Below are 27,928 nucleotides of genomic sequence, written 5' to 3'. Positions count from 1 at the left end.
AAAATGCATCTGCTGTGCCAATGCCTTGCTTAACACATGAAGGAGGAGTTGCATGGCTTTTCTATTCTTTTTAACATGAGTATATAGTGTATTTGTGTGTCTAAATCAGAAGCAACGTACATGTTCTGGGTCTTCTCTTTTGACAGTGTTTATTTAGACCCTGAGATTTATAAGATTTTGCTTTGTAGATATGTGTACGCACACTTTCCTATGGAAAAAACAGTGCTAAAGAAATTTTATATATATTCCTGCGCACCTTAATAAATTTTCAGTCTTTGAGCTACTTTCAACCACATTGTCATGGATTTCAAAGGTATCAGCTGTCTACAAATTTCAGGGAAATTAAGCATCAGTACAGAATAGAGATGGAGAAAGGCTGTATTTGAAGAAAGGACTGGCATAAACTTGCTTCTTGGACGTTGCGGTATCAAGAGAGTTTTAAGAGAGCAATTGTTAGGAAAATCAGTTTTACAAACCTCTTTATTCATGGAATGAGGTGTCAGTACAGTTCTTTAATATTATAAATACAGGCTCAAAATCTGTGCTATGTGACATATACTGGTGGTCATCTGAAGCTGATGGTCATCTGAGCTGACTACTTAACATCACAGTTCCATTTGGTATAGGCATTTAAAACATATTAATTAATTTCACAATACTAGCTAAAAATACTAACTAAAAATGTTAACCAATTAGTAGTGTTGTCATATAGATGTTGTGGTGATGGTCTTTGAAATTCTCTCTCTACTGTAATTTGGTCTCCCATAGGAAAAAATCTGAAATTTTCTGCTGCACAAAATGGTTTCCTAGACTCCCTGGGCTATATTTGTGTTTCCTGAATTCCATCAAAGTTTCTCTCCTTAATCAATGAAGAGATACAGAAGCTTCCAGACAGGGAATGAGGAGTTGCCCAGAGCCAGTAAATAGGAAGCTTTATATACATCAGCTGAAGTGAAATTTAAGCTGTTGGGATATTACCTCTTGTCTGCTCTCAGTTCTTCATTGTCTATTTATTTCATTGCCTTTCCATTTTTTTTCAAGTGGAAGGCTGGCCATATACAAAGCCTCCTACTTGTATGACTTTATCCCATACTACACAGCTATGCAAGGAATGGTGTTTCAGCCTGTGCTGATAACCATGGAAACAAACATCGTCTAAACAGCACACCTTATTACTACAAATGATCCAACTTTGCATTTATACATTTATTAAAAGATTTAGAAACAATAGCTTAGTTATGCTTGACAGCTTGTTTATGACCATCTCCTCCCTGGTTGTGTTAATACTTAGAGACCTATCACATTAGAGAAGACAGGAGAATACAAAATAGCATACCAGACATGTCCCCATTTATTAGCTGTTTTGCAGTGAAGCCTTTTCCTGTAAGCCTTGAAAGAAAAGAATCAGTCCTGTATCAGGTTCCCTTTATGTTTTTAAAGCACGTTGTTGCAATGGATTAAGTATTGGCAAACCAAAAAATTAAAAACTTAAATTTTGTATGCAATTTCATCTTCCACCATTCACATTTTTTGTTTCTGGAGAAATTTATTTTAAGCTATCCATACAGTTTGGGGTGTTTTTTGTGTCTCTGTGTGTGTGTGTGTTTTTCATTCTGTGAAGTTCTATAAAACTTTTTCCAAAGAAAATTTAAAGGAAGCACTACTTACATGAGTAAGTAATCAAAGCGAGTTAAAATTTGGAACAAAGTTAGGAGAAACCAGCCCCTGTAATTTGTAAGATTTAGTCCATTACTATCCTTTTTTATCACTGAATGGTGCAAAATGAAATTCAAATTGCCTTTCTAGGACTGTTGGTGAGTTTTTTTTCATGAAGGAATGTCTTCCTGGCAAAGAGACAGCTTTCCTGGCTGGATGCCAATCCCCCTCCATGCCCTGGCAAAGGGAGCTTTTTGGAGGAAGTCCTGACTGAAATGTGCTCCAGCATGATGGTCCCCTTGCATCGTAACATAACCCAGGAGCTTTGAATTGTATTCCAAGTTGGGCTAGAGGTTATACAAAATTAGACTAGTTGTTCTTCTCTGGTCCACAAGAGGATAATGCAAAACCATCTCCACTCCTTCCATGTATGGAGGATACTGATTTATCATTTGAACCATTTAAATCGATGGGTACCTTGATGACTGTGATTTTGGCACAGCTTATGTGTATTAGCAAAGGGTTTCTTTTTGGAATTGCCAGTGGCTTCTAAAATTTGCCACTAAAATTCTCAAGTAATTTTTAAGTTTTTTTCACATCCATTAGGTTAACTTGATGACTAGTTATAAAAAAGATACTCTTAAAAATCTATAGTTCTTCTTTTTCTCCTGTCACTTTTTGTTTTTGTTTGTTTTTGTTTTGTTTTTAATGCAGTGTAACACATGAAATAAAAACAAGGGCAGAAACAAGGGTGTGAAATAATTAGAAACAAAAGTACTGAGGAAGAAAGTAAGAGGTTTTGAGATAAGATTGAAAAGACAAGGAAAAGAGACTTCTGCAGTCAGGAGCAGAATTTAAGAACAATACCCAAGGGAGCAGAAGCATCAGAAAGTTTGCTGATCTTTCAATGAGAAGTCTCTTGCAGTATAACTGATTAAAATAATCCAAAATAAGCAAACGTAATTAGTAGATTCCTTCTAACATGGTTCGGTATAGATGTCTGTGTTGGGAATATCTCATGAGTAGCTTTGCAGAAGTAGAGTGAAAGAAAACTAAAATTGACCATATGTCCTTGTGTCTGTCAGACTGGCAAAAAAACTCCTCCTCACCAATATCTACAGCCATGATATTTGCCTATGTAATAAAAGAAGATAATCCAGAAGAATGTTAGGGGGAGAGTGAGGAAGCAAACAAAATAAAATTATTAAGAATGGAATTATTTTATGAAAGGCCGAGTGGAAGGTCTTACAAACACATATGAAAACAGGAGGATGTGGTAAATAAAAGAACTTGAATAGTTATGCCTGATGCGTGACCAGCTGAGAATGGTAAAAAGTGTTGGAAGATCAGTGTTATTTGGTAAATTCAGTATTGGGACGAAAGATCAAGACAGGCATATAAAGGTAACAGAAGAAGAGGATTACCTGTCTCTGTTTCCCCAAAGAGAAGATGCCTGGACAGAAAGAGAACCTCAATTTGGTCTATTCAGTCTATTTTATAAATAGTGGACTTTTAAATATTCAAATGATTAAGAAGTACTCCATACTTTTTTATCTGTCTTTTAAATGGTAAATTAAGATGATGCACCTTCCACCTTTAAATCCACGCAGTACTTGAAATATTTTTTATGCACTGCAATATCATACATATTCTGTTGAAATCATTGGCTGATGAGGAGAAAGTTCATTGTTAATACTTTATTTGAAAATTTGGAATCCAATTTGAACTTTATTCTTGTTTGTGCTACCCCAAGATCATTAAGTGGAATTGCGTGCATGGAATATTGGACAGTAGTTATACATTTTTCATCTCAATATATTGAGCAAAATTTTGCTTTATTCCTTTCTTTGCATTCTGCCATATTCTGATTCCTGACTGAGAATGGCATCCAGCTTATTGTTTTTACCACGTCTCATGGTTTTTTTAATTATTATTATTATTATTTCAAAAGGAGTTTTTGCTTTGTAATTTTCCCTCATGTAGGACTATGAACTGGTACCTTGGAATCTGTACTACTATATTAGCTGGTGCCAGTGAGAGACCTGGTTCTTTAAAGGTGCCTTTTTGTAACATTGTATTTGCATAAAATTATGAATTACCAATACAAAACATGCCTGTTTTCAAAATTTTTCAGTGAGGCAGAGAAACACCTCTTTGTTCCCTGCAATTTCTGAGGTTTCAACAGGATGAAATGAGCCATGTGAGTGCTTGGACTAGTACAATTGCTTATGCTACTGATCTGAAATCATATAGTCAAAGGATGCCTTAAACAATCTATACAGATATGTTTCATTAACTACTATGTGACTAAGCTTATTTCTTGTAATTAAGTTCGCCTTTCCTTCGCCCTTAATTTTTTTTTTAAATTCATTTAAAAAGCAGTTTTTAAGAATGGCAAAGTATGCCTTTGTGATTGCTGCCATTTACCCCAGCACATTGTATTCCCGATCCTTTGCTTTTGATGGCAATTACAGGGTTCAGAAGCTAATTTGTAGAAGATATTCTTCCAGCACCAGCTGCATCTGGCTTATTGGCAGACTTCTCAAGCAGTTGTATTTGGTGGCTTTGGAGTTGCCTCTGGCTTTGCTGGAGTAATTCTGGGCTGTCTTACACTCCTTGATGTCGCTTTCTTTTTGATTACCCTTTTAATCTGGGTAATTTGTCCATTTTTTCCATTCATGAATAAGGTCTGGTGCAAGCCCTTTTCAAAAGCCTCATTTGTTTATGCCTGTCATAGACTACTTTTCTACAAAATGCTATGCCTCAATTTTAAAATCACCAATACCCATTAAACAGGTAGTAAGTAATGTATATTTTCCTTTGTTACACAAGAGAAATATGAGGGCCATTTGCTGCTGGCCTGGAAACACAGATTGTTTTGCATGCATGTACATAAGTCTCTTCATTGTGAATAGGACCCAAAGTGATTAAACAAGCACTCTTAATATGTTAATTTATAATTTTAATTACAACAATCTTGTATATATAGTCATTAGTGAATACTAATATAAATATTTTTCTACCTTTTTATTCATAATGCATAAACCAATCATCCAGTTACTTCTCGGCAGTTGCCTGTTTCCGTTTCATAATACAATCTTTGTTCTTAGTTATGAATGCATTTTGTTCATTCCTGTCTTGAATAATCCCTCATTAAGCTAGTCACTTTCTGCTCCATGCTAAAAAGGAAAAATTATCATGCAAATGTGGCATGCCATATTAAAAAGCACATTACCAAACACTTTTGTTGCTGTCCTTCAATTAGTTTCCCTTCTTTGAATTTAATTTCATTTGTTGTTAAACTACTGACTTGATGTATGGACTCATGAATTTGAGGCTGCTGCCAAGAATGTAGCAGGAAAAAAATCAAAGCCTCTTCAGAAAGCTACAGAGGCAAAGCTGAAATGAATTTGCTTCACCTTTGACAAGAACACTTGAGCAGCACTGGAATCCTCTGATGATTCAGCTTGGCTAATTATCCAATTATTTATTTCAAGAATAAAGACGCTGTTTTACAATTAGAAAAGTGTAAAGTAATCTGAGAAATTTCGTAATGACAGATGACTTAAGTAACTTCTGAGATAAATAGAATCTGCTCAAACTTGCCTTGCCAAGTGTTCAAACTGTAGTTAAACTGCTCTTTGAGTTTCAGGAAATTAATAGGGACGCAAAAGTTACTTGCTTCCTCTACCCTACCAACCACATATTATACTTCAGAAAATAGCTCAAAACAGCTCAGCTTGTTCTTTCCCCTCTCTGTCGAATTTGCAAGGTTTTAAAACTATGTTTAAGTTGCATTCCTCTTGATTAAAAGCTTTTGGTTCAAAGCAATACTTTTTAATTGCCTAATAATATAAGTCAGTTCTTAGGAAAGAACCGTGCATTTAGGAGTTCATTTGCAATATAACTGAAAAATTCATTGCATGGCAGTAAAACAATTTACTGTTAATTACAAGGAGAAGAATTTGCTGTACCATGCTCACAGATTGCCATGAATCATGCAGCACTCCTAGAGATTTATAACAGATGTGTAAGTGGGATGAATTAGCAGGGTTTAATAACAGAGACACAAATCATGCAGACTTCAAGGAGCTTTAATTGATATACTAGAATGTGACGGGCATGAATCACTCAGCCATTCAACAGCACTGTAACATATGGTCAGCTCAATATGCTGCATCTTAAATCGGTTGGTGAGTCGTTGGTTGTCCCATATGGTGGAAGCAATATATTTTTCATGATTTTTAAAAAATACACGGTACTACATCTATTTTAAAAGAAATATGATTGCAAAATATCCACGTTACTAAATTTTCTTTTGCTGTCCATTGTGTGTGGGTATCATTCTTTTTGGGAAACAGTCCAAAATAGACTCTGTAAAAGAACCTCCTAAAATTTCAAAATATTTTCAGAAGGCATAAGTACTATTACTTGACTTGCTTACTGTTGAAATGACTGATACTATCGTGAAATGCAGAAAAAGAGAACATACCAGAAATGCGACAGCAGATTTGGGGTCCCCTGAACTAATAATCGGTAGCAGAAATGAAATGGATGACCAATAGTGAGGCGTGTAATTTTACCTGCAAGGTAAACTCCAAGGTGAAAAGTAAATGTATTTTCCATAAGTTTTTGTCCTTAAATTTGTCAAATTTTTATGTTTTAATTTGTACGTATGCATTGTGAATTCAACTTAACAATAATTAAAACCTGTATACTTTATATATATACTTTATACTGTTACGACCCTGAACTATTCAGAGTGTCTTAATTGAAGGCTTCGGTGGAAGGGTACCTACAGTGTGCTGAGCAGGAGTTACTCAAACATATGTAGGCCTGTAAAATTTAGCCACAGTGTAAATATGTTATTCCTGGGATAAGAATCTGGCAGAGTATAGAAAAGCTTTAGCAGTTGTATTAGTAAACCTGACAGACTTGAGAAAGGAGTATTGTATCCTTAGAACCATGGCTGCCAGAATTTAATGTCAACAATTAAAATTTATTTTGATCCTTACCTAGTGTTTATTACTGTTTGTATACACAACAGACCTTACTAATACAGAGATGCACTATTAGATGGAATTACCATCTGTTCAGAGTGAAATGCTGGCATCTGTCTTCGAGCCTAAAACTAAAATGATATTATTTCAAACAAAACAAAATTAACTGCTCTTTACTTACCAACTTCATTTTTGTGTACATGTGTGTGCATAAACACGTGGGAAAGGGTTATTTGTAATAACCTGTGTGGCAACATCTATATTTAGATACATGACTTCAACATAAACTGTATGGACCATCTGTCTTTATTGGTCTTTTCTGTGCCCTCTGCTACACAATGGCATGCAGCAATCATGGGCTTTTAAATACTGTTTTAGCTTTATAATATATTAAATATGTATTATATAGCAAGACATTAAAACTACATAATTAAAATACACAAAAATGTGACTTTGAATCCGCTAAAATGCAGTGCGCTCATTATTTTGACAGATGTGTCTTAACAGAACGTGACTAAAAAAAAATTAAATAGGTAAAATTATAGTCAATTCATCTTACAGAAAGTTGCTACAGGTACCACAGTGACACCTTTAGGAAAATATATACTGTATCTTTTAGTCTTGAATATTTTTAATTTCAGCGTTTAGTACCCTGCTGGGCTAGTGCTACAGATTTATTTTAATTCCTGTCTGTTTCGGTGTGCAGTTGGGTTTTCTGTTTGGTTGTTTTTTTTTTTTAATATACTTATGTAACCCATTCTATACAGCTTTCTACTGTCTTGATGCATAAGAATTCTCAACCATCAACGAGACTGTAGTTTAAATAGTAATGTCATAGCAAGGATGTTCCTTTCTGAAAGGGTAGTCTTCTTTTCCATATATCACAAAATAATAAATTGTGTCATGCCAGTGTTTAATGCGTGTACACAGTGCATTAACTGTAACTGTAGTACATTTATTTGTGCTAGAGGAGACTTGAAAATGATTAAAAAATCAATACTTCCCTGTCAGAGAAGCAAGTGTTACGATGCATTTAAGTAGTTAATTGCATAAGCCCCATAAAAGCTTCAGGTTTGGGTATCAGCGATGCCATAATTGTGGTCCAAGTAACTGCCGTTTATTAATACTAGACTTTAAAGGCAGATATAGTTATTGTCATGAGTGCTCGTCAGCTGGGTGTGTTTTAATAATAATGAATTTTAGTGTTTCTGTTTTGCCATCAGTAATCTGAACTGGAGGGCTCAACCTCTTCAGTTCTCATTTAAAATGCTGACGTATGCTGGTTCCCTCAAAGGTGAGGTTTTGATTGTTAAGCCATGTTTTCTATTTAAACTTGTGCATTAATACCACAATTCATTAGTGCTATGCCCTACTTATTCAGGAAAGCTTATGACCTCACGCTGCATTACTTCAATTTTGACATTGTAAATTTCTACCATCGTGTGAGATACTAATTAGATTGTGAAGTCATAAATGATACCTAAGCAGGAATTTACTGCACATGGTGCTATTGGCAGTTTCCCAGTTCCCCCACTCCCTGCATTCTCTAAGAAGAATATTTATCAAGTTATGGGGCGTGGGGGACAAAGAAAAAGAAAGAAGTAATATACTACCAGCAAATAGGAAAAATGAAAAATATGTTAATGATCTTGGAAATGAGCGAATATTTAAAAGGATGTTATTAATTCATTTTAACTGGAGCAATCTCTCCTTCTCTAAAGAACTCGTCCTATGTACAATGCTGGGCTGTGAAGTAATACGTCAGATTTTGAAGGCCCATATTTTAATCCAGGTTTTATTGTTCTTGAAAGGCGTTTATTGCTCTTTACTGTGTCATTATGGGAACAAGTAATTTTTACAAGTTGTCATTGCATTTTGCTTCTTGGGTACAAATGAATTTTCTGTTGTTAAATCCTTTTCTTTATCAGGGAAAGAAGGGGAGGAAAAAAGGGGCGATAAGATGTATATAGATTCTATACATAGTAGAATGTTCTGGTACTTCTCCAGGTGATGTCTTTTGTTATTTCAGTGGTGGTCCATTTCTTTCTCACCTGTATGGCCATCGAGCCATTATCCAAACAGGTCATGCTGCCCTCCAGTGGCTTACTCTACAGTATTTTACAAAATAATGGAATATGTTTTGTTAATAACTCAACTTTAGAGTGATTAATGCTATCAGAATGTTTAAAAGAATATCAAAGTATTGAATTTAATGGTAGGAAGATCATCCTAATAACATAAAACTATCTTCTGTTAATATCTTCTTGGAAAGAATCTTCTATGGTATCTTAGTGTGCACCAGTATTGGTGAAGAAAAGTTAGAGAGGATCATTTTCTTGAACTGAATAATTATTATCTGAATACATGCTAATGTCTAGTGTGCATATAATGAGGAGAACAACATGATGAGCCTTCAATATTGTGGACAGATAGAAGTTCTGCTCCTCTTTGTGAGGATAACTCCAATGACAAAAGACTCATGTTGTCACGTGCCCTACTAAAATGTAACGAGTTAATTAACTATTCAGATTCTTCTTTGATTTTTCCCTCACATCCACTGTGAAGTTCATACAGATACTTACAATGAGTATGGAATGAGAAGCTGATCAAGGAAGGAATACAAATACACATTTTATGAAGATACTGATTCATATTCTTAAAGATTAGGAAAAAAAATATTTTGGATATAATAGTGGAGATATTTATCCAAAGTTTGAATAAACAAAGTGTATTTCTTGTGCAATTGAAACTAAGTTTTTATGAAGATTTAAAAATGTTTCTTGGGTTTTTTTTCTCCTCTAATTAAACTTTTGTGTATATTTGTGTTTATTGTTAAGATGATAAGAAACTGAAGCAGAATGTTTTGCAAAATTTATGTCATGTGCAATAATTAATTTCTCAAGTAGTTTGGATAAAAATACTTAGACAGTTTTTATTTATCCACAGCTCCAAGGAAACTTAATGCCCCACGTGTTGAAGGAATAAACAGCACAACAGTAAAGATATATTGGAACGAACCTGAAGAGCTTAATGGGCCTTCTCCCATCTACCAAGTGGAAAGGATGGATTCATCTTTAGCTACATTTAGCACAGAAGTGATGAAAGGGATCCGTTTCCCCGGAAATGGGTATTACAGATTTCCCAGTTCCACTCTCCCCACCAACACTTACTTTACAGGTAAACGAGTTTACTTACAGAATGTACTAATTTTACTCTGCATTTGTTTTACCATTTATTGTCATGTCCTATATAATTCTTATTTTAAAATATATGGATTTTAATTTATTAATTTAATGTGATGGTTAGTGATGTATGGGCTCTTTCGAATCTCAGTTAAAAAGCCCGTTGAAAACATTGGACATGTGGGATTTGTATCCCTTTCTGTTTGGACAGACAGATGTACGTGACAGTGAATCTAACTGCATATTTGACTCATTTCTGAGTTGTAAATATAAGATAGATTTTATTTATTCTTCTGGGATAAAAACTTTTTAATTAATTTACTGTGAATGCTAAGGTGTGTTTTATTTTTGAGGATTCCTGAGGTTGCATAAGCACTTGAAAAGCTCTGTCTTTCGTATTCAGAACATTTGTATTTTGATCTTGTGGGGCTTTTTTGTTTGTTTGGTTGGTTTTGGGGTTTTTTGATTGTGTGTGGGTTTTTTTGTTTGGTTGGTTTGTTTTTGGTTTTGGAGAGTTTTGGTTTTGTTTGTTTGGGTTTTTGGTTTTGTTTGGTTTTGTTGGTTTTTCAGGGAAAGAAAACATCCTACCAATCTGACAGAATTCTGCTGTTTCCTGGGCCTTTTTTTTTTGTTAGTTACTTATTTTGGAACTGGGAGTTTTTCGTGTTGAAGCAGATTTATGTCCTGTTGTGATGACCCACAATGGGTCGTCACATCTCCGTTCTGTAATTCTCATAATTTGCTGATGTCTTTTCTTCTGGGATAGAGCAAAGACATGGACTGTATGTTTTTTGAAAAAAATTAACTTGAAGGTTTGAGATGTTGTAGACGTCTGTAAGTGAGATAATGCGTGGCCATTCATCAACTGTGTTTAAAAGAAGTGTCAGAGCTGAAGGTATTAAAAAAAAAAAATAGGTGTATGAAAGGTCTGTGTGTGTTTGTGTGTATCTCAAGTCATGAGACTGACAGCAGCAAGGGGAAATCCAAAATGAATCTAGGCAAGCATAAGACCAAGCATTAGGTTGGTGCTAAGGCCACACTACACAGTGACACAGCTTAACCTGGTACTTGTTTGTTAAGAGAGATAAGGACTGCAAAAACCATGCAGCATTGTTGACACACAAAAGAATGCTGAAGATTTGAAGAGCACTTACTTGACATGCCCTTGTCTTCGGGGTCACCACAGGTAGGAATATTTGAGCACAGATATCTTGATACTTGCAAGTATGTGTGTGCAAGTTCAGGTTTTGTTTAAATCAGAAATCAACTTCTTGCCTCTCTATGATCACTGGGTGGATCTGACTTGAAAAAACAAAGTTGAAGATGACTTCAATTTTTTTTTTTTTTTCTGGCTAGGTGCTTATTTGTCAAATAATAATAACAAGTGATAATGTGTTAGTTAAATACTGACACCGTGTTGACTGGCAAAACCTGTCTCTGTGTGGGTATCTGTAGGAACAGCTGTTGGGCTCCTTTCCTCATCCAAATTACTTGATGGTTTCCTGACATCAGTTTGCACCCTTTGTTGTATATTTAGCAAAAACCCCTTTGATATATTTCTTCTGTTGTGATGATCTAAATACCAAAGGAATTGTGAGCTACAGTTTTTCTCACTGGAGCTCCAGGCATCCCAATCACTGCAGTATAGTTAAATAGTTTAATCAGACAGGTAAAGAATGATGACTATCACTGAATTTCCTATTTCTCATCAGAGCAGGGGGGAAGATGGTGTTACAATTGGGCTTGGTAACATATCTGTCTATTTGTAACCAAGCAAAGCCCAACACCAATCTACCCAGGCATTGATTTTGTCTAGGGTTTGGTTATGCTCTGTAAGCTGAGACTGATGCCTTGAATAAAGTTTATTGTGATGACTGAGGTGATTTGAGACAGTTTGGAGAGACAGGTTGTGAAAATATGTTAAAATAAGTTCCCTCCATATTAGCACCTGATGGCTGATGACTGTATGGATAAATATAATTTATCATAGCTTTGGATTGTGTTCTTTCTTTTCTACCAGCTATTAGTCAGAGTATTTGGAGACAGCCTAGAACTAAAACACATTAGAAAATTTGCCCAGACATCTGTTAGCAATCACTGAGAACCAGGTTAAATCAGTCTATGTTTGGTACATAAAAATCTGTAATTCTGGTTTGGCAACTCAATGAAGTTTTTGAGAAGTATTAATCTGGCTTTTTATTAGTAGATCATCTGTCCTTCTTCCAAAACATGATGGAGGAAAAATGATGGCAGGTCCAAGAGAGCTTAGAAAGACAGACACTTAAGGGAATGAAAAATACTTTTTAATTGCACTCTGCAGTTTTGTTGTTGAGACCCTCTCTTATTACCAATCTCTGAAGACAAGCAGTTGGCAATTGTGCTTTATGGATGGAACAGCTTTAGTGTGCGTGCAGCTGTGTACATTTTTGACACAAAAGTGTGCCAGCTTGTATATGTCAGTCAGCAGACAGATACTTCTCGGTGTGTCTGGGAACTCCCACTGTTAATCCAGAAAAAGATTGATCAGTTTATTCATTGCTAATAAATGCAGTTGTCCTCACTACCTCCCTGGCTAGTCTTACACTCCAAGGTGCAAGTAATAGGGGCAGATGTATTATCTGGGAAATTTTCCAAATTCATCTTTAAAAAAAAAAGTTAGTCAATAAACACTGGCTACACTAAGCAGTGTCCTTCTGTCTGTAACAAAGCCTCCAGCTGCACAGGAAGATGTGCTCTGAGTACACATTAGATGAGAGAAAATCAGGTAAAAAAAAGGATTTTTTCTGCTAGATCTGTCCATATGCAACTTCTCAGCTCTTCAAACTGTGAAGAAGTGTTTTAGGCATCTGTAATATCATTTCCCAAATGATGCAGGCTTGATTTTTAATACTTATTCATATCCCTTGGCGTTTTTAGATGCAAGAGCATTCATTGTGTCTATCAAAATACCACAAGGCAAGGAACTGTTAGTGCTCTTGTTTTAGCTAAGGAACTTATCCATCTCCCATCACTATGAAAATTGGGTATTCAGGTGTTTATCTTCATGTCTTCCCCATGACACAGCAAAGTACATGATTCTGATTTAACATAGGGGGAGCTGAAGTTCAGATTCTACTTAATGCAGGACTTTATATATAAAAAGCCCTCTAGAAATGGCTAGAGGATTTTACAAATTATTTATTTTGTGTGGTTTGTTTTTATTGGTACAGCTTGTGTGATGTGGATGTCAGTCTGGAGTCAGAATGTTGCAGCAACACTGTAATTGTCTTTCTGGTTCCCTAGTTGTCAACAGAGTTATCTATTTTATACAGGGTGTATAAGGCAAGCTTGTAGTTCAAAGAACTGTAAAGAGCTGAGCGGCTGAATATCTTTTGAATTCAAATTATACTTGTATTATCTCTTTAATGACTGACTCTAATGATTAGGTACAAAAAAAGCCTAAAGATGAAGGTAATGAACATGATGTCATGTTAACCTGGCTTTCACCACTAACAAATGGGTGAGAATATTTTGTTCTGCAGGAAAGCAGAGCAAAATATCTTCATGTACTTTGCAGGGGAGGAGTACCAGGGCTTATCAGTGAGATCCTTCAAGATAGCTGAATAGAATCCATGGGAAATAGCATGCAAAACTGGTGAAATGTGTGTGTGTGTCAATATCAATAACAAACCAGAGATATACTTATGAAAACTTTTTGCCCTTCGGGTTAGGACTTAAAGTGCCTAAATGGATGAAATAAAAACTGATTTAAGAATTTTGATCTATGTAAAGAAGCCCTGCGTAGGATCAAGTTTGGTTCTGATCTGAAGCACTACTGTCTGTTCTGGATTTGAAATTTAGAAATATCTCCTGAGGATTAGGCATCTTTACTTTTTTGCTTTACAGAGAGTCAGAGATGACATTTTTCTTTGAAAGCAGGACTCCCTGAGAAAGCACATGAGCACCCTACTGAGTATAGTGGTGGATACTGTGCCTTCAGATAGGAGTGTCACTCTAAATTTTGTAGAAAATCCTGTGAATAGTATTTTCAAGAGCAAGTATACTGGATAAAGCTCCTAAAGATGGATAAAGAGAAGTTTAGTTTTGAGGTTTTATTAAGCAAATAGATGTCAAACTACTGATTGTTTTAGAAAGGAACCTGTGGACCCAGAGAGCAACTGACTGAAAATTGAACCTTGAATTTCCTTGACAATCAATGACATCTAAGCCTGGAGTTTCAGGACTGCAATATAGTTGTCTAAAGTACAGTCACACGTTCCACAAATCCCTTATTGGAATCTTTCCTGTTGCCGGGCAGGAAGTCTGTGGCAGAGTTGATAGGATAAGGCATATTAGAGTTAGAAAGGATAAAAATTGCAATCAGTTGGACACATGGGTGAATGAGAAGGCTCCTTGACTCCATGCTAGGGAGATGGAGCTGGGCTCCACGAGGAGAAACTTGTTGCATCCGGAGGGGACTGCATGAACTGCTCACTGCGCAAAGAGTGACTCACTACAAAAGAAAAACTGCAGAGTAGCAAGATGGTTGTGTAGAAGGGGACATTCTCACTCCCAACCTCTCAAAATAAGACTACTTTTGAAATATAACATTGAACATAAGTTGACAATTCATTGTAGAGGGTTTTGTAAACAATGTGCATATTCTTTCTGTGAAATGGAGCAAAACAAATCCCCCAAGCATGCTTTATTCATTGTTTAAAATACAATTTGAGCTTGATGTCAGGAGTTCTAGTTAAACATCCATGTGAGAAGGGTGAAGGCCTTTACTTATTTAGTGATAAAATAATTGATTTTATCAGGTAGATAAAAAACCTCTTTGTGATATTTTAAAAATGGTTGAATTAGCTATTAATATTGTAATGTCATTCCTCTTGGATGCCACTTTTTTAAAAAGAAAATTATTCATGTAATATTGATCCAAATGCAGTCCACTCTGAAGAAACTTTTTGTTCTCAGCCTTGCTTTGAATCCAAGTTTTCTGAAATAGGACACTATTAAAAAGAAGTAGGTCTTGCCTGGACTATGTAATCTTTGCTCACCTCTGCATGATGTGCATCAGCTCTGTAATAATTAGAAAATAACTGTATGAGGTAAGATGTTAATATATTAAACATTACAAGTAGAACTTTTTTACGATTACATTTTTAGTGTCGTAAAGTAGTCTTAAAAATGTGTATTTAAAAAATATATATATATTTCTGCCAGTGTTTTTACTGCCAGCTTCTGGCTCAGATACACAGACATTTCTCAGAGTGGGGAATCTTTCCAGTAACGATGTTTCTTAATGAGTTTGCCATGGAACACTGCACAGGCATCGTTTACATTTGTTCTGAGCAGAAGTGCCGAGAACGACTGTGGTCATTCAGTGTTGCATCTCCCCATAGCTCTTCATCACAGTGAACTCTCTTTGCAGAAACGTAAAATGAATTCCACTCCATGTAATCTTGAGCAAACATTCGATAGTTGAAGGTGCAGATATTTTTATTAGTGCATGGAGCCAAATAAACACACCCTTTCCAGCATCCTAACGGAAATTTGGAATTTATGGAATGCATTATGACTGAATACCAAGAAAATTAACACAATTAAAGGCCTTAAAACAATGTAAGAGGAAAAGCCAAAAAAGTGGAGTAGTTTAGAAAAATGAAGACTAAAAGGAAACATGATGATGGTGTAAAAATATATAAAAATATGTAGTTTAAATGAAGGGAATCAACTTTTCATGTCTACTGTGAGTAAAGCAGCAATGCAGTCATAATAAGCTTAAAATATAGCAAAATAGATTGTAGATTGTATTCCCAGAAGAGTTTTTTTCTAAAAGTTTCAGGCTAGTTGAGCAAAAGAATTCATTTTGTGAGAAAAAAAAAAAAGAAAGCTCTGACGATGCAGGTTTTAAAGAATAGTTGGATGAGCATTTGTCAGGAATAACCTGGGTAAAATTGATTCTCCTTTGGAGTAAGTGGATTGATTCTGTGACCTCTAAGAATGTTTTCCAAACATATATCCTATTATAAACTCAGACTAACCCAATGAAACTAGGAAAGATGTTCGTTTCACCAAATAACTTTTAGTCGGAAAGAGCTGCCTTTTTTTTTCTGATTGACAATTTTCTATAAAGAGGGAAGGTTATATGAGTTGAACAAGTTTTGCTTCTATTTTATTTTTTCTCCTCTAGATATTTTTCAGCATTTCTTTTTATGACTAATGCTTTGAGATGGTAAGAAATAAATTTTAATAAATAATCAGAATAATGTAATAATTTAGGGTTGAAAAGAAATCATCTAGTCCAACCTCCTGCTCATAGTGTGTCCCACTAGACCTGTTTAGGCCTTTGCTTGAATTTTCTCTCCATATGTGGTCAAGTATATTTCCAAGAACTGTTCCAGTTTCCAGTCTGACCAGGCTTTTGCTTAACATTCCCTCCTTATCTCTTCAAAACTTTCTGCATTTGAACCTGTGTCCATTGCCTCATGTTCTTTTGAACAATAGAGCTCCAAGAAAGTGTGGCTCTATCTTCATTATATCCTTCTCTGTGGTAATTGAAGAAGACAATTTCCTCCATCCTTCCATGCTTAAGACTGAACAAACCTTGTTGTCTCAGCTTCTTCTCATATGTTGTGTACTTTGACCCTCTGACTATCTTGGTGCCACTCCACCGGATTCATTCCGGTCTGGATTCATTGGTTGGTTTTGTTTTTGTTCTGTTGTTGGGTATTTTTGTTTGTTGGTTTGAGTTTTTTGTTTTGTTTTGGTTGGTTTGTTTGTATTTTTTTAATGCCAGAGTAACCAAAACTGCACTGTAGGACTTGCATTTGCATTTGCTGGATTTCACAAGATTTCTGTCAGCCCATTTCTCCAGCCTGTCAAGATCTCTCTGTGTTGCAGTGTATCCACTGTAGCCCTCTTTTTTTATTTTTATTACCTCCAAACTTTTTGATAGTATACTCTATCCCATTGCTTGGGGTCCATTTTAATGAATAAAGCTGTTAAACAGAATTGGCCCCAGTAGAAGTTTGTTGTAAATGCTGCCCAATGGGCTTTGTGCCATTTGTCACAAGCCTTTGAGCCCTGCTGTTAAGACACTTTTTTACTCATTTTTATAGTCCACCTGAGGTCCACCTATTTCTCCAACCCGAAGATAAGAATTCCCTAATCTATAGACACACAACTTTACAGCAAATGCTGTTAAATTTCTTTGCTTCAGCCTTGTACTAAAAAGATGGAGAGAACTGGAAAGGAGGACAGAAATCTGACCTTTTTGCTTAGTTTGGCTTTATGTATTCTTTGTCTCTCTGCTGGCATTTTTTCCATTCATAGCTTTTTAAGAATCAGCGTTTTTTATTTCATTATATTGAACTGAAGAAAGTAAACAAGATTTTCTGAGGGAAAAACTATAACAAAAGAAATTCTTACACCAAACTGTTGAATACTGAGAGAGAAAGAAAGAGGGCACATTTGTTTTGCAGTTGTGAAGAACACGCTTTGTGTGTTAGGGAACTTTTAATAGTGCCAATCATTTTTCAGACTTTAATATTAAATCTTACACTAAAAAGCTCTTGGAGTACTTGCATTTTGTTGTGTCCTTTCTGTCTAGGTTGTTGCCACAGGACTTGTCCTTAGAAATTCTTTTAATTTTTATACCAACTCATTACATTTTCTCCTCTTGTCTTCACAAAAGAATGATTTGAACCCACATCTTCATCTTCTGTGAAAGGAAGATAAAAATCTTCTAAATCACCGTCAAGTGGCTGGCTTCAGTAAGAAGGAGAACCATCCTTTTTTTTCTGCCTGAGAACTGTTTGCACAGAGATTTTAGGTAGAATTTTATCTTAGTACTTAAAAATGAATTCACAGTTTCATCTTGAAAAACACATTCCTTCCTTTCTTCCTTTTGAATCCCAAGAAGCCTAAAGATAGGGAGCGAGAGAGGAGCTGCATATAGAGAAAAAGGAGTGATCCAGCACAACAAAGTGAACTCTACTGCTTTATGAACAAAACAACTTAAAACATTTTTGAACATGCACAACAGGGACTTAGGCAACAAATAAGCCAAGCTGATGCTGACCTTGCCAGTGTTACAGGGGTAATATTTTCACCAAGATGAGCTGATTTTTTTAAGCACTGACATACTTTTAATCAGTACATGTAGCTGCTTTTTCTTTTTTTTATTGTAGCCACTATAGAGGAGAAAAAAAAAGAAAAAAAGAATCTCACCTTGTATATTATTTTTCATATTTACCTCTTGCACTTTAATAGATCAACTATGCAGCACAAGCTTTGACACACAATTGCAATTTTTAAAAAATCTTCTTGGCTTTAGTGCCAAAGTAGATTTTTTTCCAGTTTTGTGGGACATTCTGCACTGCATGGTTAAAAACATTTATCTGCTTGTGCATGGATACTTTCAGACCACATAGTAGAACCAGCTGTGGAAGTTGTAAGAGCAGTAGCTTTCCCATTGTTATATCAAGATGCCCGTGGAAAGGCCCTTTTCTAGACTAGAGCATAGTTTCAGCTGTCTGCAAAAAAGACAAAAATTACAGAATTGGGTGTTTTGATTATCACAAAAGCACCACATGACCTGTACTCTGTAATGAAGAACAGCAGTTTTTCCCCTTTTGTCACAACTCTAGTTGGGCTTTCATTTACTTTATGCAAACATGATTCAGTATTTTGGAATGTAGTGGGCATTCTCTCTGTAGGTGACAAGCCTAAGAATTAGCAGAAGAAACAGTTATGGAAGTGCTGTGTTTTGCTTCAGGCATGACATCTTCTGGGATTCCCTCTATGCTTGTGCACCTCTAAGAAAAGGTGCAGGATGGAGGAGCTCGTTGCAAGGGAGATTTAAGGAAATAAAAGTTGCTGAAAATTACAAACATAAAGGAAAAGCTGGAAAGTAAAAACTACAAAAACACATGATGTTTATTTAATTAAAAAAAAAAAAAAAGGAGGCAGTGGAAGGTACCAAGCATCTCTTTAAAGTTTAGCATGCCAGGTATCCATGTACTCTGTGATAAATGAAGGCTTATTTCACTTCAGTTAAAGTAAGGGCTGAAATAGCCCCTAAAGAATCAGAGAAAGAATTTGATCAACAAAAGAATTTGAAGCAGGTTTTAACATAGAAAAGAGTAGTCCAATGAATGTTCACTTTTTCAAGGTGAGAATACCAGGTTTGAAGGAGCCCTCAAGGATCATCTGGTCCAACCTTTCTTGGATAGAGCATGGTCTAGACAAGATGACCCAGAACTTTGTCCAGCTGAATTCTAACAGTGTCCAGAGCTGGGGAATCCACAACTTCCTGGGGACATTATTGCAACAACTGATTGTGCTCATTGTGAAAATTTTTCATTTTGCATCCAGCTGGAATCTCCCCAGGAGTAACTTGAACCCATTAACCCTCATCTTTATTATGTGACTTTTTGTAAAAAGGGAATCTATGTCTTCTTTGTAGCCACTATTTAAATACTGGGACATGGGGATAAGGTCTCCCTTGAGCCTTCTTTTCTCACGGCTGAACAAACCCATTTCCCTCAGTCTTTCCTAACATGACTGGCTTCCCAGTGCTTTTATCATCTTTGTGGCCCTTCTCTGGCCCTCTCCAGCCTGTCCACATCTATTTTGAGCAGTGGGAACCAAATCTGTACATAGTGTTCCAGATGTGGCCTGACAAGCACTGGGTAGAGTGGAATAATGACTTCTTTATCGCTCCTGGTGATGTCTTTCTTGATGCAGACTCCTGCTGGCTTTGTTTGCCACAGCAGCACACTCTATGTTCATATTGAGCTGCTTGTCCACAAGATCCCCAGGTCCTTTTCCCCAGCAGGGTAGATCCCAGCCTATGCTGCACTCCTGGTTTACATTTTCCCAAGTGCAAGACCTTATATTTGTCTTTGTTGAACTTCATAAGGTTCTTGTTAGCCCATCCTTCCAGTCTATCCATGTCTTCCTGCAGGGTGGCTCTCCCTTCTGAAGTGTCCACTTCCCTCAGTTTGGTGTCATCACATCTCATCAGGGCACACTTGATCCCATCATCTAGATCACTTATGAAGATACTAAACAGCTTTAGGCTCAATATTGGTCTCTGGGCGACCCTACTGTAACAGGTTGCCAGATACTACCCCGCTGTGGATGCTGCCTGACAACCAGTTCCCCACACCAGCCACACAGACCATCATGCATCAGGTTCTTTCTGAGGAGGCAGTGGCAAACTGTATGGAAAGCCTTGGTGAAATTGAGGTAGACAGTGTCCACTGCTTGCCCCACATCCACCAAGGACGTCACTTTGTTGTAGAATGCAGCCAGAATTTGTCACACACAATTTGCCTTTGGTGAATCCATGCTGGTTTTCCCAATCATGTGCCTCATGTGACTTGTGGCAGCCTGCAGGAAGATTGACTCTGTAACTTTCCCAGGGACTAAAGTAAGAGTGATAGGCCTATAATTTCCTGGATCATCCTTTAAACCCTTCTCATAGATGGGAGTGACATTAGCCTTTTTCCAGTCTTCTGGGATGTCCCCTGATCTCCATGACTTCTCAAAGATTATGGAGACTGGCCTTGCAGCACTGTCAACAAGATCTTATAACACCCTCAAGTGCATGTTATCAAGTCCCATTCATTTGTAGAGGCCAAGCTCCTGTTCATACAAATTCTTCCTTTACTGACAGTGGATCTGCGTTTGGATCAACCTCGATTTTTATTCCCAAGGCCTGGGATCCAATGGTGCTGGTAAAGAGAGAGGCGAAGAAAGTGTTGAGAATTTCTGCATTTTCACCATTTTTGGAGACTAATTCACCTCTCCAACTTAATAGTGGGCCAAAATTTTCCTTCTGGTGGAGAGTTTTCAACGAGATTGCAGCAAAGAGACATTTACTACTATATTGGAGGGATAATTAAAGTGAAATTAATGCTTTCTGGTACATGTTTGGCCCTTATTTACATCATTTTTATAATGGGTTATTTAGTCCAATGGCTTCAGACATTGTGTTTGACTAATACTGAGCCTTTAAATTATTTCTGCTTTTAAGATACAAATTCCTTCCCATAGTGTTTTTAAAGGGTGAAGATGTAAATACTGAATTATGTATTGACTAAAGTGTGTGAGGTGTCATGCATTGATTATGATTGCATTGTGAATTTGATCAAGAAATTTTCATAATAATAACATAAGGAAGCTTTTCACCTTCTAATTGATTTTCAGGGTGATTAAATTAAGACCTTGTCTAAGTATGACTGTCCTTATCAATTACTGGCAGAATAGAGAAATTAAAGGATTAAAAATTTACGTGTGTTAAGATTCAGTATTTAAGGTCTAAAATCAATCAGATCATAGACTGAATAATTCCATTATGGAAAAACTATCATTTAGGATTAGACTGGTAATTTAGAAGGGAAAAAAAAGCACTCTGCACTAGTACATATAGAAAATATTAAGTTTGCAAAATTAAACACCTAGAGCTCTGGAAACAGAGTTAAAATAAGCAGCATGAACTTAATTGAACTGTATTGTATTTATGTGTTATGATGACATGTAACCAATTGATTAAAAACTGTCTTTCCATAGGTTCTGTGTATGGCATGGCCCAGCTACTGCCTTTTAAAAATCCTTTCTATTGTGTATATGGCTTTATGTCTGTCTGACTGTACATATCTATTCTTAAGTATATCACAGAATATGCAGATTTTCTTTTTTCCTGTTCTATTTTCATTGAAGTACCCAAGTACTTAGTAGTCATTGATATTTACTATTACAACACTCATATTACTAGTTTCATTTTATGAATAGGGACCTTGGGTGAAGAAAAAAGAGGAGTGAATGCTAATTTTGAGTGCTTGGTTTTACATAGGTGGGACCTGGGTTTTCAGAGTAGCTCATGCCGCCAACCCCTTTTCAATTAGGACCACTTAACACTTCCACAGATCTCCGTGGACTGTGTAAATGCAAGCACTAAAGAGAATGAAGAGTGGATAACTCTGAAAAGTTTGACTTAAGTGATTTACCTCATATTGCATAAGAATTTTGTGGCAGAGGTCAGGACAGATTTCTCCAGGATGACACTGGACTGTGCTAGCCGTTCACTTTTCATTCTTCCTTTCTTCTTTCATTAAACATCCACAGAGCACTACATTAAAAAAGACAGGCTTCTGTGCACAAAATCTTTATTTGCTACATGAATTCTGTTTTAGTTGCTGAACATCATAAAATCCTTGAGGCAGATATCTTATGGGAAATGTGTGTTTGTATAATTGTAGACTGTATCATTATTCATCCTCTATTTGGGTATGCATTAATTTTTGGTGGACAATTTTGGGTTTGCATTTCCTAAATTTTGTGTTTACTTTTATAGACTTAGTGTGGCCTAAATAGTTATTCTAAACAGTAATTAAAAGAAAATTTCCAATGTCATAGGAGAATCCCAGACTATCCATCATTTGGAACATTGCTGATGAATACATATGTCAATGAGTAGAAATCTTTCATATTCATGAAAACTCTTTCTGATTTGAACTGTAAGAGACATTGACTGCTACATTAGATGAACATCTGTATGTGAAGGGTGGAGTGAATGTTTTTCTATTATATGGTGTGTTTACAACAACATGTATTTTCAGTTAGATTTGTAAGGGAGAGTTCTTAGGAGTGGTTATAGGTTCACATGATTTTCTATTTGACCCTCCCCACCCTGGTTCTTTTTTGGTTTTTCTTTGTATTTGTTTGTTTGGTTGGTTTGTTTTGTGTTTGTTTGTTTGTGTTTTTTAAAAATTTATTATTTTTTAAATTATTTTTTAATTTTTCCCATTTTTTGCACTATCCATGAAGTGCTTCTTGCTTCTTCCCCTTCCACCCATTCTTTTTCTTTCCTAGTTTTAGCATCAATTGCCTTTGGTTGTCTTCCTTCTGTGTTCTTCGAGGTGGTGTTGTCTTCTTTTTTTTATATTACCTGTCACAAAGTGGAAGAAAATTAAAGAGGCCTTTCTGGTGTTTAGCAAACCATCAAAATTTGGTGTCCAGGACCAATTTCACACAAAAGCCTTCTTAGCCCCTACATTTCAAAGATGCAAAGTCTCCATGCAAATGTGATTTTTCTGTGAGAATTTCACTGCCATTCTCTACCTAACAATCCTGCAAAGAGCTACTTCACGACTTTTATAAATTTAGACTGCTGGTTTGTTTTTTTTTACTTTAGGATGATCACACTAACAAATTCACAACTCTGATACATAGAAAGAAGGAACAAAACCCCTTCAATCTTTTTGTTATTTAAGATTATGAGAGTGATGTAAATTAATTCTCCAAATTATTAATGAAAAAGTATTTGACAAGAAGTAAATATGGTTAGAAAAGATTTTCTTTTTCTTTACTTATGAAAGTATATTTTAGAAACAAATTATGCAACCACAGTGTCAAGGACCTGGGAGATAAATTTAGTGCTGCTGCCATTCAGATTTGAAGATCTTGGGAGGAAATACCATCGACATCTGGGTGTTAGTGATTTGTTTAATAAATTCACTGCCTTAAAAAGTATGTTGGAGTTGAAATATTTTAATTTGGTTAAATCTTTGTTAGTTATTTTAGGTATGTATAGAGTTCCCTGAGATTATAGCGAGCTTTGTCATAGGAAACAGCACACAATACTTTTGACATTAGAATTATATACTTTCTCTCATATTACGTGATAGTGTCTTTCTTCAGTAAGTGTATATTATTAAAAAAAGATTGAATTTAAGAGTAAGACATAGAATAGGTTCATACTTTCCGTGAAATGTACTGGACTTGACAGACTATCCCTAGCAGAAAGTAGAAAATTAGATGGACAGAATTTTAACTTCAAATAACTGCAAAGTTATTTGTGCAGTATAGTAACTAAGAATTCAGAAAGCAACTGTTAGCGTAACCATTAGAGTGAAAACAACAAACCTGCCAAGTTGCTCTGGTATAAAGACCACTTAACACAGTGACAGAAATGTTATATCCTAAGTTAGTGGAGAATTTATTGATCTTGATAGCAAATTGTTGCATCACTTTTTTTTTTTAATGAAAAGCAATTCTAGAGAATTATATACTGTACTGTAGAAAGATCTCAAAAAGTAACTATACTCTATCTCTGTATATTCCCAAAATGAGACTTGACTGAAAGTAGTTAGATCTGTGCTTACTGACTTTAGATCCATAATACCTTAAGATTAATTGGGAGCATAAATGGAGAAGCTGACAACCTGGAACCTTGACTGCTTAAAATTGCTGACCCAATTACTGCTAAGCCCTTTGCTGACATGTTAATATGTCTATTTAAACTGGTAAATCACCACCATTTCGGTGTGTGCTAGGGTTGGTCCACTGGATGAAGGAAGATGTAAGTTTAATTTAAATAATTATTGACCTATTATGACCTTTTCGTTTAGCTTGTACTGCTCCTCTCAAGGTAAGCAATTATATTTTTATGGTATTGGGTGGTAATCAATGTACAGGAGCTATCTTTATTGATTTAAGTAAGGCCTTTGATCTGGTAATCACCAGCTATTGCTGTCTAGACTGGCCTTAACTATATTGGATTTTACTACAGTTTATTTGGTTTTAAAATATGCAAAATTTAGAATTGTATTAAGATCTTGCAAGCAAAGAATAAAAAAAAATTGGAAATCCAAAAGATTCGACTTCAAAATCTTGCTTAGAAATTGGAAACAGATTATTTTTTACAACACATGCAGTTTTTTTGATTATAACTGATTTTAGATCAGCAACCTGATTTTATTTCTTTTTAAATATCTAGCAGATGTCCTTTTGGAATCAGTTTTACTTGGTGGGAAAAGCCTGGCATTTTAAATTTTTTTTAATTTGCTACTAATATTGGACATTTTTGAGAGAAAGGTTTAGTTCATTGGTTTTTTATTTCATTCTGTTTTATTCTGTGAATTCAGAGTTGCAAACTTCTGTTCTTCCATTTGTGGATGGAAAAAAATCTGAAATTCTTATTCTTTTTTTAAACCAATGTGTGCATTTAGTGCAATTTTTTTAATCCAATATTCATATCAATGTGTTATGTAAGAATGATAGTTGAAATATTGGACCTTAGTCATAATTTGCCAGTGGTACCTTGAGTATCTTCCAAAACATACTCAGCTAAGTTGTTCTCACTGTTTTTTTCTCACTCCTCATTTACCTACTTCTTTTTTACCTCTGGCTTAACATTCTTCTCTTTTTTTTGCCTCCTCTCCTTTGTTTTAGTGTGTGACTTTGGAAAGCCTGACTAGATATGGGTTTAAACTGTCTTTAGAAAGGTGTGAAATTCGTGGTCATTTTTGATCTGCTCCTCTAATGAGTTCCAGGGCCTCTATCCTTCTTGCAAAGGCAGTTCAGTCTTGCTCTGGTGAGCCTTGAAACTAACAGCAGTTGTTCAGAGAGGTCACCAACATAATGAAAAGGGCACTCTTGAGATATCTTGAACCACCTCCATGGATGGCCATGAAGATTAATACTGGGACCTTACATTTGACCTAATATTCTATAGAGAGCCCGTGTAGTGAGCAGAGCAATTGGGATAATGTGCTTGTGGCAGAGTGTAAATAAAGCTGATGCATTCTCAACTTTTTTTTCTTTTTTTTCCCCATTTTTGTTTCTCCTATGTAAGCTAAAATATTGCAACTTGTTCTTGCTTAAGATCATGAAGGTGAGAGTTGTTGTGACCAGGTGCATTCCTGATAAGCAGTGGCATAATCTCCTTGCTAGTCACAGGTGGAAGGAGGCAGGTTTTTGTGGGCTGCTGCCTCTGCCAGCCAGTGCTGAAATGGCTGGCACTTGGTGTTTCTAACTGTGTTCATGAAGAAGTTGATGATACAATAGAACTGATAATTAAACACAGCAATGTTCTTTCCAGTCACCACATTTTGTGATTTCATTATCTCTAAAGGCCTGTAAATTGTTATTTTGAAATACCTATTTTTTATTTCTTTGTCTACTGAAAAGGCATTTTATTCATTCACATTTACTCTATTTTGGTTTTAGGAACCATTTGTTGTTGGTAATTTCAAAATTCTTCTGTCAGCATTCTATATTTTTTCTTGTTTCATATTACTAATGGATTTAATTATGCAAGTGGTCAGTACTACAGTTGGCTTAATCCCAGCATTGTTGTTTTGTCACATACACTATTTTTTTCAGTCTGTTGGTCAAAGACTAAATGAGATGGTGAGTAAAGGTTAGGACTGATCAGCAGGCTTGAAAATTTCCCTTTGAGCCTTATCATGATCCCGTTTTAAGACTGAGGTGTTCAGGGTGGAGGGACAGATATAAACGTGAATTTTTTATCTCTAAATGATAGGAAATGTCTCTAAATGGTAGGGGCATATTCCAGTATAACATTTGCTTTTAAAATAATGTAGGTACTAAAATAAATAAAATCCCTGGCATGGCTAAGAACTAAAAATAAAAATGACTCAATGCTGGGACAGCTAATTTTATGTTGGATCAAGTTATGGGGATTTTTTCTCCTCTGTGGAAAAAAAAGTTAAATTCTTTGGAACTGTGATAAGCCTTGAAGTCACAAAGGACATTTATTTGTCTATTGTCTGCTACTAAGGTGTATTTTTGTCCCCTCTGTGACTGAGGAACCTGCCAGACAGAGGTCTCTTTCCCCATGAGGAGAATTTTTGTCCTACTTGACATCATCTCACTATGCTATTCCACATTATTTTGGAGTACTCTGCCAAAGCTATAAGACAGTATAAAAGCTTTAAATATTTCTCTTATAGCAGTGACTTCACACTGGTGTTTCAGCCAACTGTAAATCTTGTATCAGATTCTTTTTTGAAGCTTCTTATATTAAATTGCTATATGGACAAAATACTAATTCATTTTGCCCAGGTATTCTATACATATATACTAATAGGAACAATATATATATACTTCCTAATCTGAATTTCTGTCGTGCCACAAAAGTTCATCCAGCTTTCACGGACTGCCATTGTATTAACCATTCTCTAATATGCATTGTAGATGGCAGGTGCTAGAGTCTGTGTCGTTGTGCCCCAAGGCTCAGGCACTCTGCCTGAAGATATTAGATCAGTCAATATTATCTGTGTTTATAAAACTGGCATTTCTATTTTCTCAAGTTTTCCAGGTAACCAGAGTGAGCTCTGTCATTCTTTCATTTCTTTTTGTTTGATTCATGGGATATTAATAATATGAAGTTATTTTAGGTGTTTTTACTATGTTGCAATATATTTTTAAACTGATCATATGCAGTCTGCAGGAAAAAAGGGAAAGCATAAGCGAAAAAAATCTCTTGGTCCATCAGGTAAATTTTCAGAACAATATACGAGCATTTAGTCACACAAGTCCCATTAATGTTAATGGTCCCAAGCTTTCTTTTATTCATCACAGCACTGATTGCACTCGGTCAGCTCTTTATCAGTTTGAAATATTGACAGTAGGAGGAGGCGTTCCCTTAGCCAGGCCTGACTGTTGCAGTGCTCTTTTAACTTAGTCATCCTGCAAATGCTCCTATAAATGGATTTATTTCAGCAGATCCAAAATACATCAACCAGATCACCTTACCCTGGTGCTAGCCCCTTTGCATTGGCTTCAATTTGCAAGAGCATTGATTTTAAACATTGATCATTACTTATATAGCACTCTATGGTTTTGCACCATCCTATTTATTAAACTAACCTGTTACCTGTGCTGCTGTTAAAGTCCTATCTTTATCTTGTTAAGAAGTGATTATTTTCTCTCTTTGATTATGATTTAGGTTACAAAACAAGGCTATTCCCTGAAAAATATGTTGGCTGCAATAACTCAGAATTTCTAAATTTTCTGCTATGCAGCTCCACTTTTCCTTTGGTGGTCTATATAGGACAAGAAGTAATGTTTTTTAACTAAAAAAGTGTAGATTTTGGCTAGTTATAAGAAAGTTTTTTACAGCGAAGGTAGTGAAACACTGGAACAGGTTGCTCAGAGAAGTTGTGGGTGTCTTGTCCCTGGAAATACTCAAGATTTGTTTGGATGTAGCTCTAAGCAACCTGATCCAGTTGAAGATGTCCCTTCTCATTGCAGGAGGGGTTTGACTTTGTGACCCTAAAAGGTCCCTTCCAA

The 27,928-nt window shown here is 35.8% G+C and overlaps 1 protein-coding gene across 1 annotated transcript in view; it reads left to right on the top strand.

Annotated features, from left to right (window-relative positions):
* Positions 1-27,928, top strand: part of USH2A (usherin) — a 378,573-nt gene that overhangs the window by 90,147 nt on the left and 260,498 nt on the right. The window contains 1 exon segment of the mRNA XM_050315138.1: positions 9,603-9,833. Within this exon segment, the coding sequence (XP_050171095.1) occupies positions 9,603-9,833 (231 nt within the window).

This window comes from Myiozetetes cayanensis, unplaced genomic scaffold (assembly GCF_022539395.1).
Source record: "Myiozetetes cayanensis isolate MyiCay16 unplaced genomic scaffold, myiCay2020 scf2-11, whole genome shotgun sequence".
Classification (NCBI taxonomy): Eukaryota; Metazoa; Chordata; class Aves; order Passeriformes; family Tyrannidae; genus Myiozetetes; species Myiozetetes cayanensis.
This window is presented reverse-complemented; position numbering and strand designations above follow the sequence as displayed.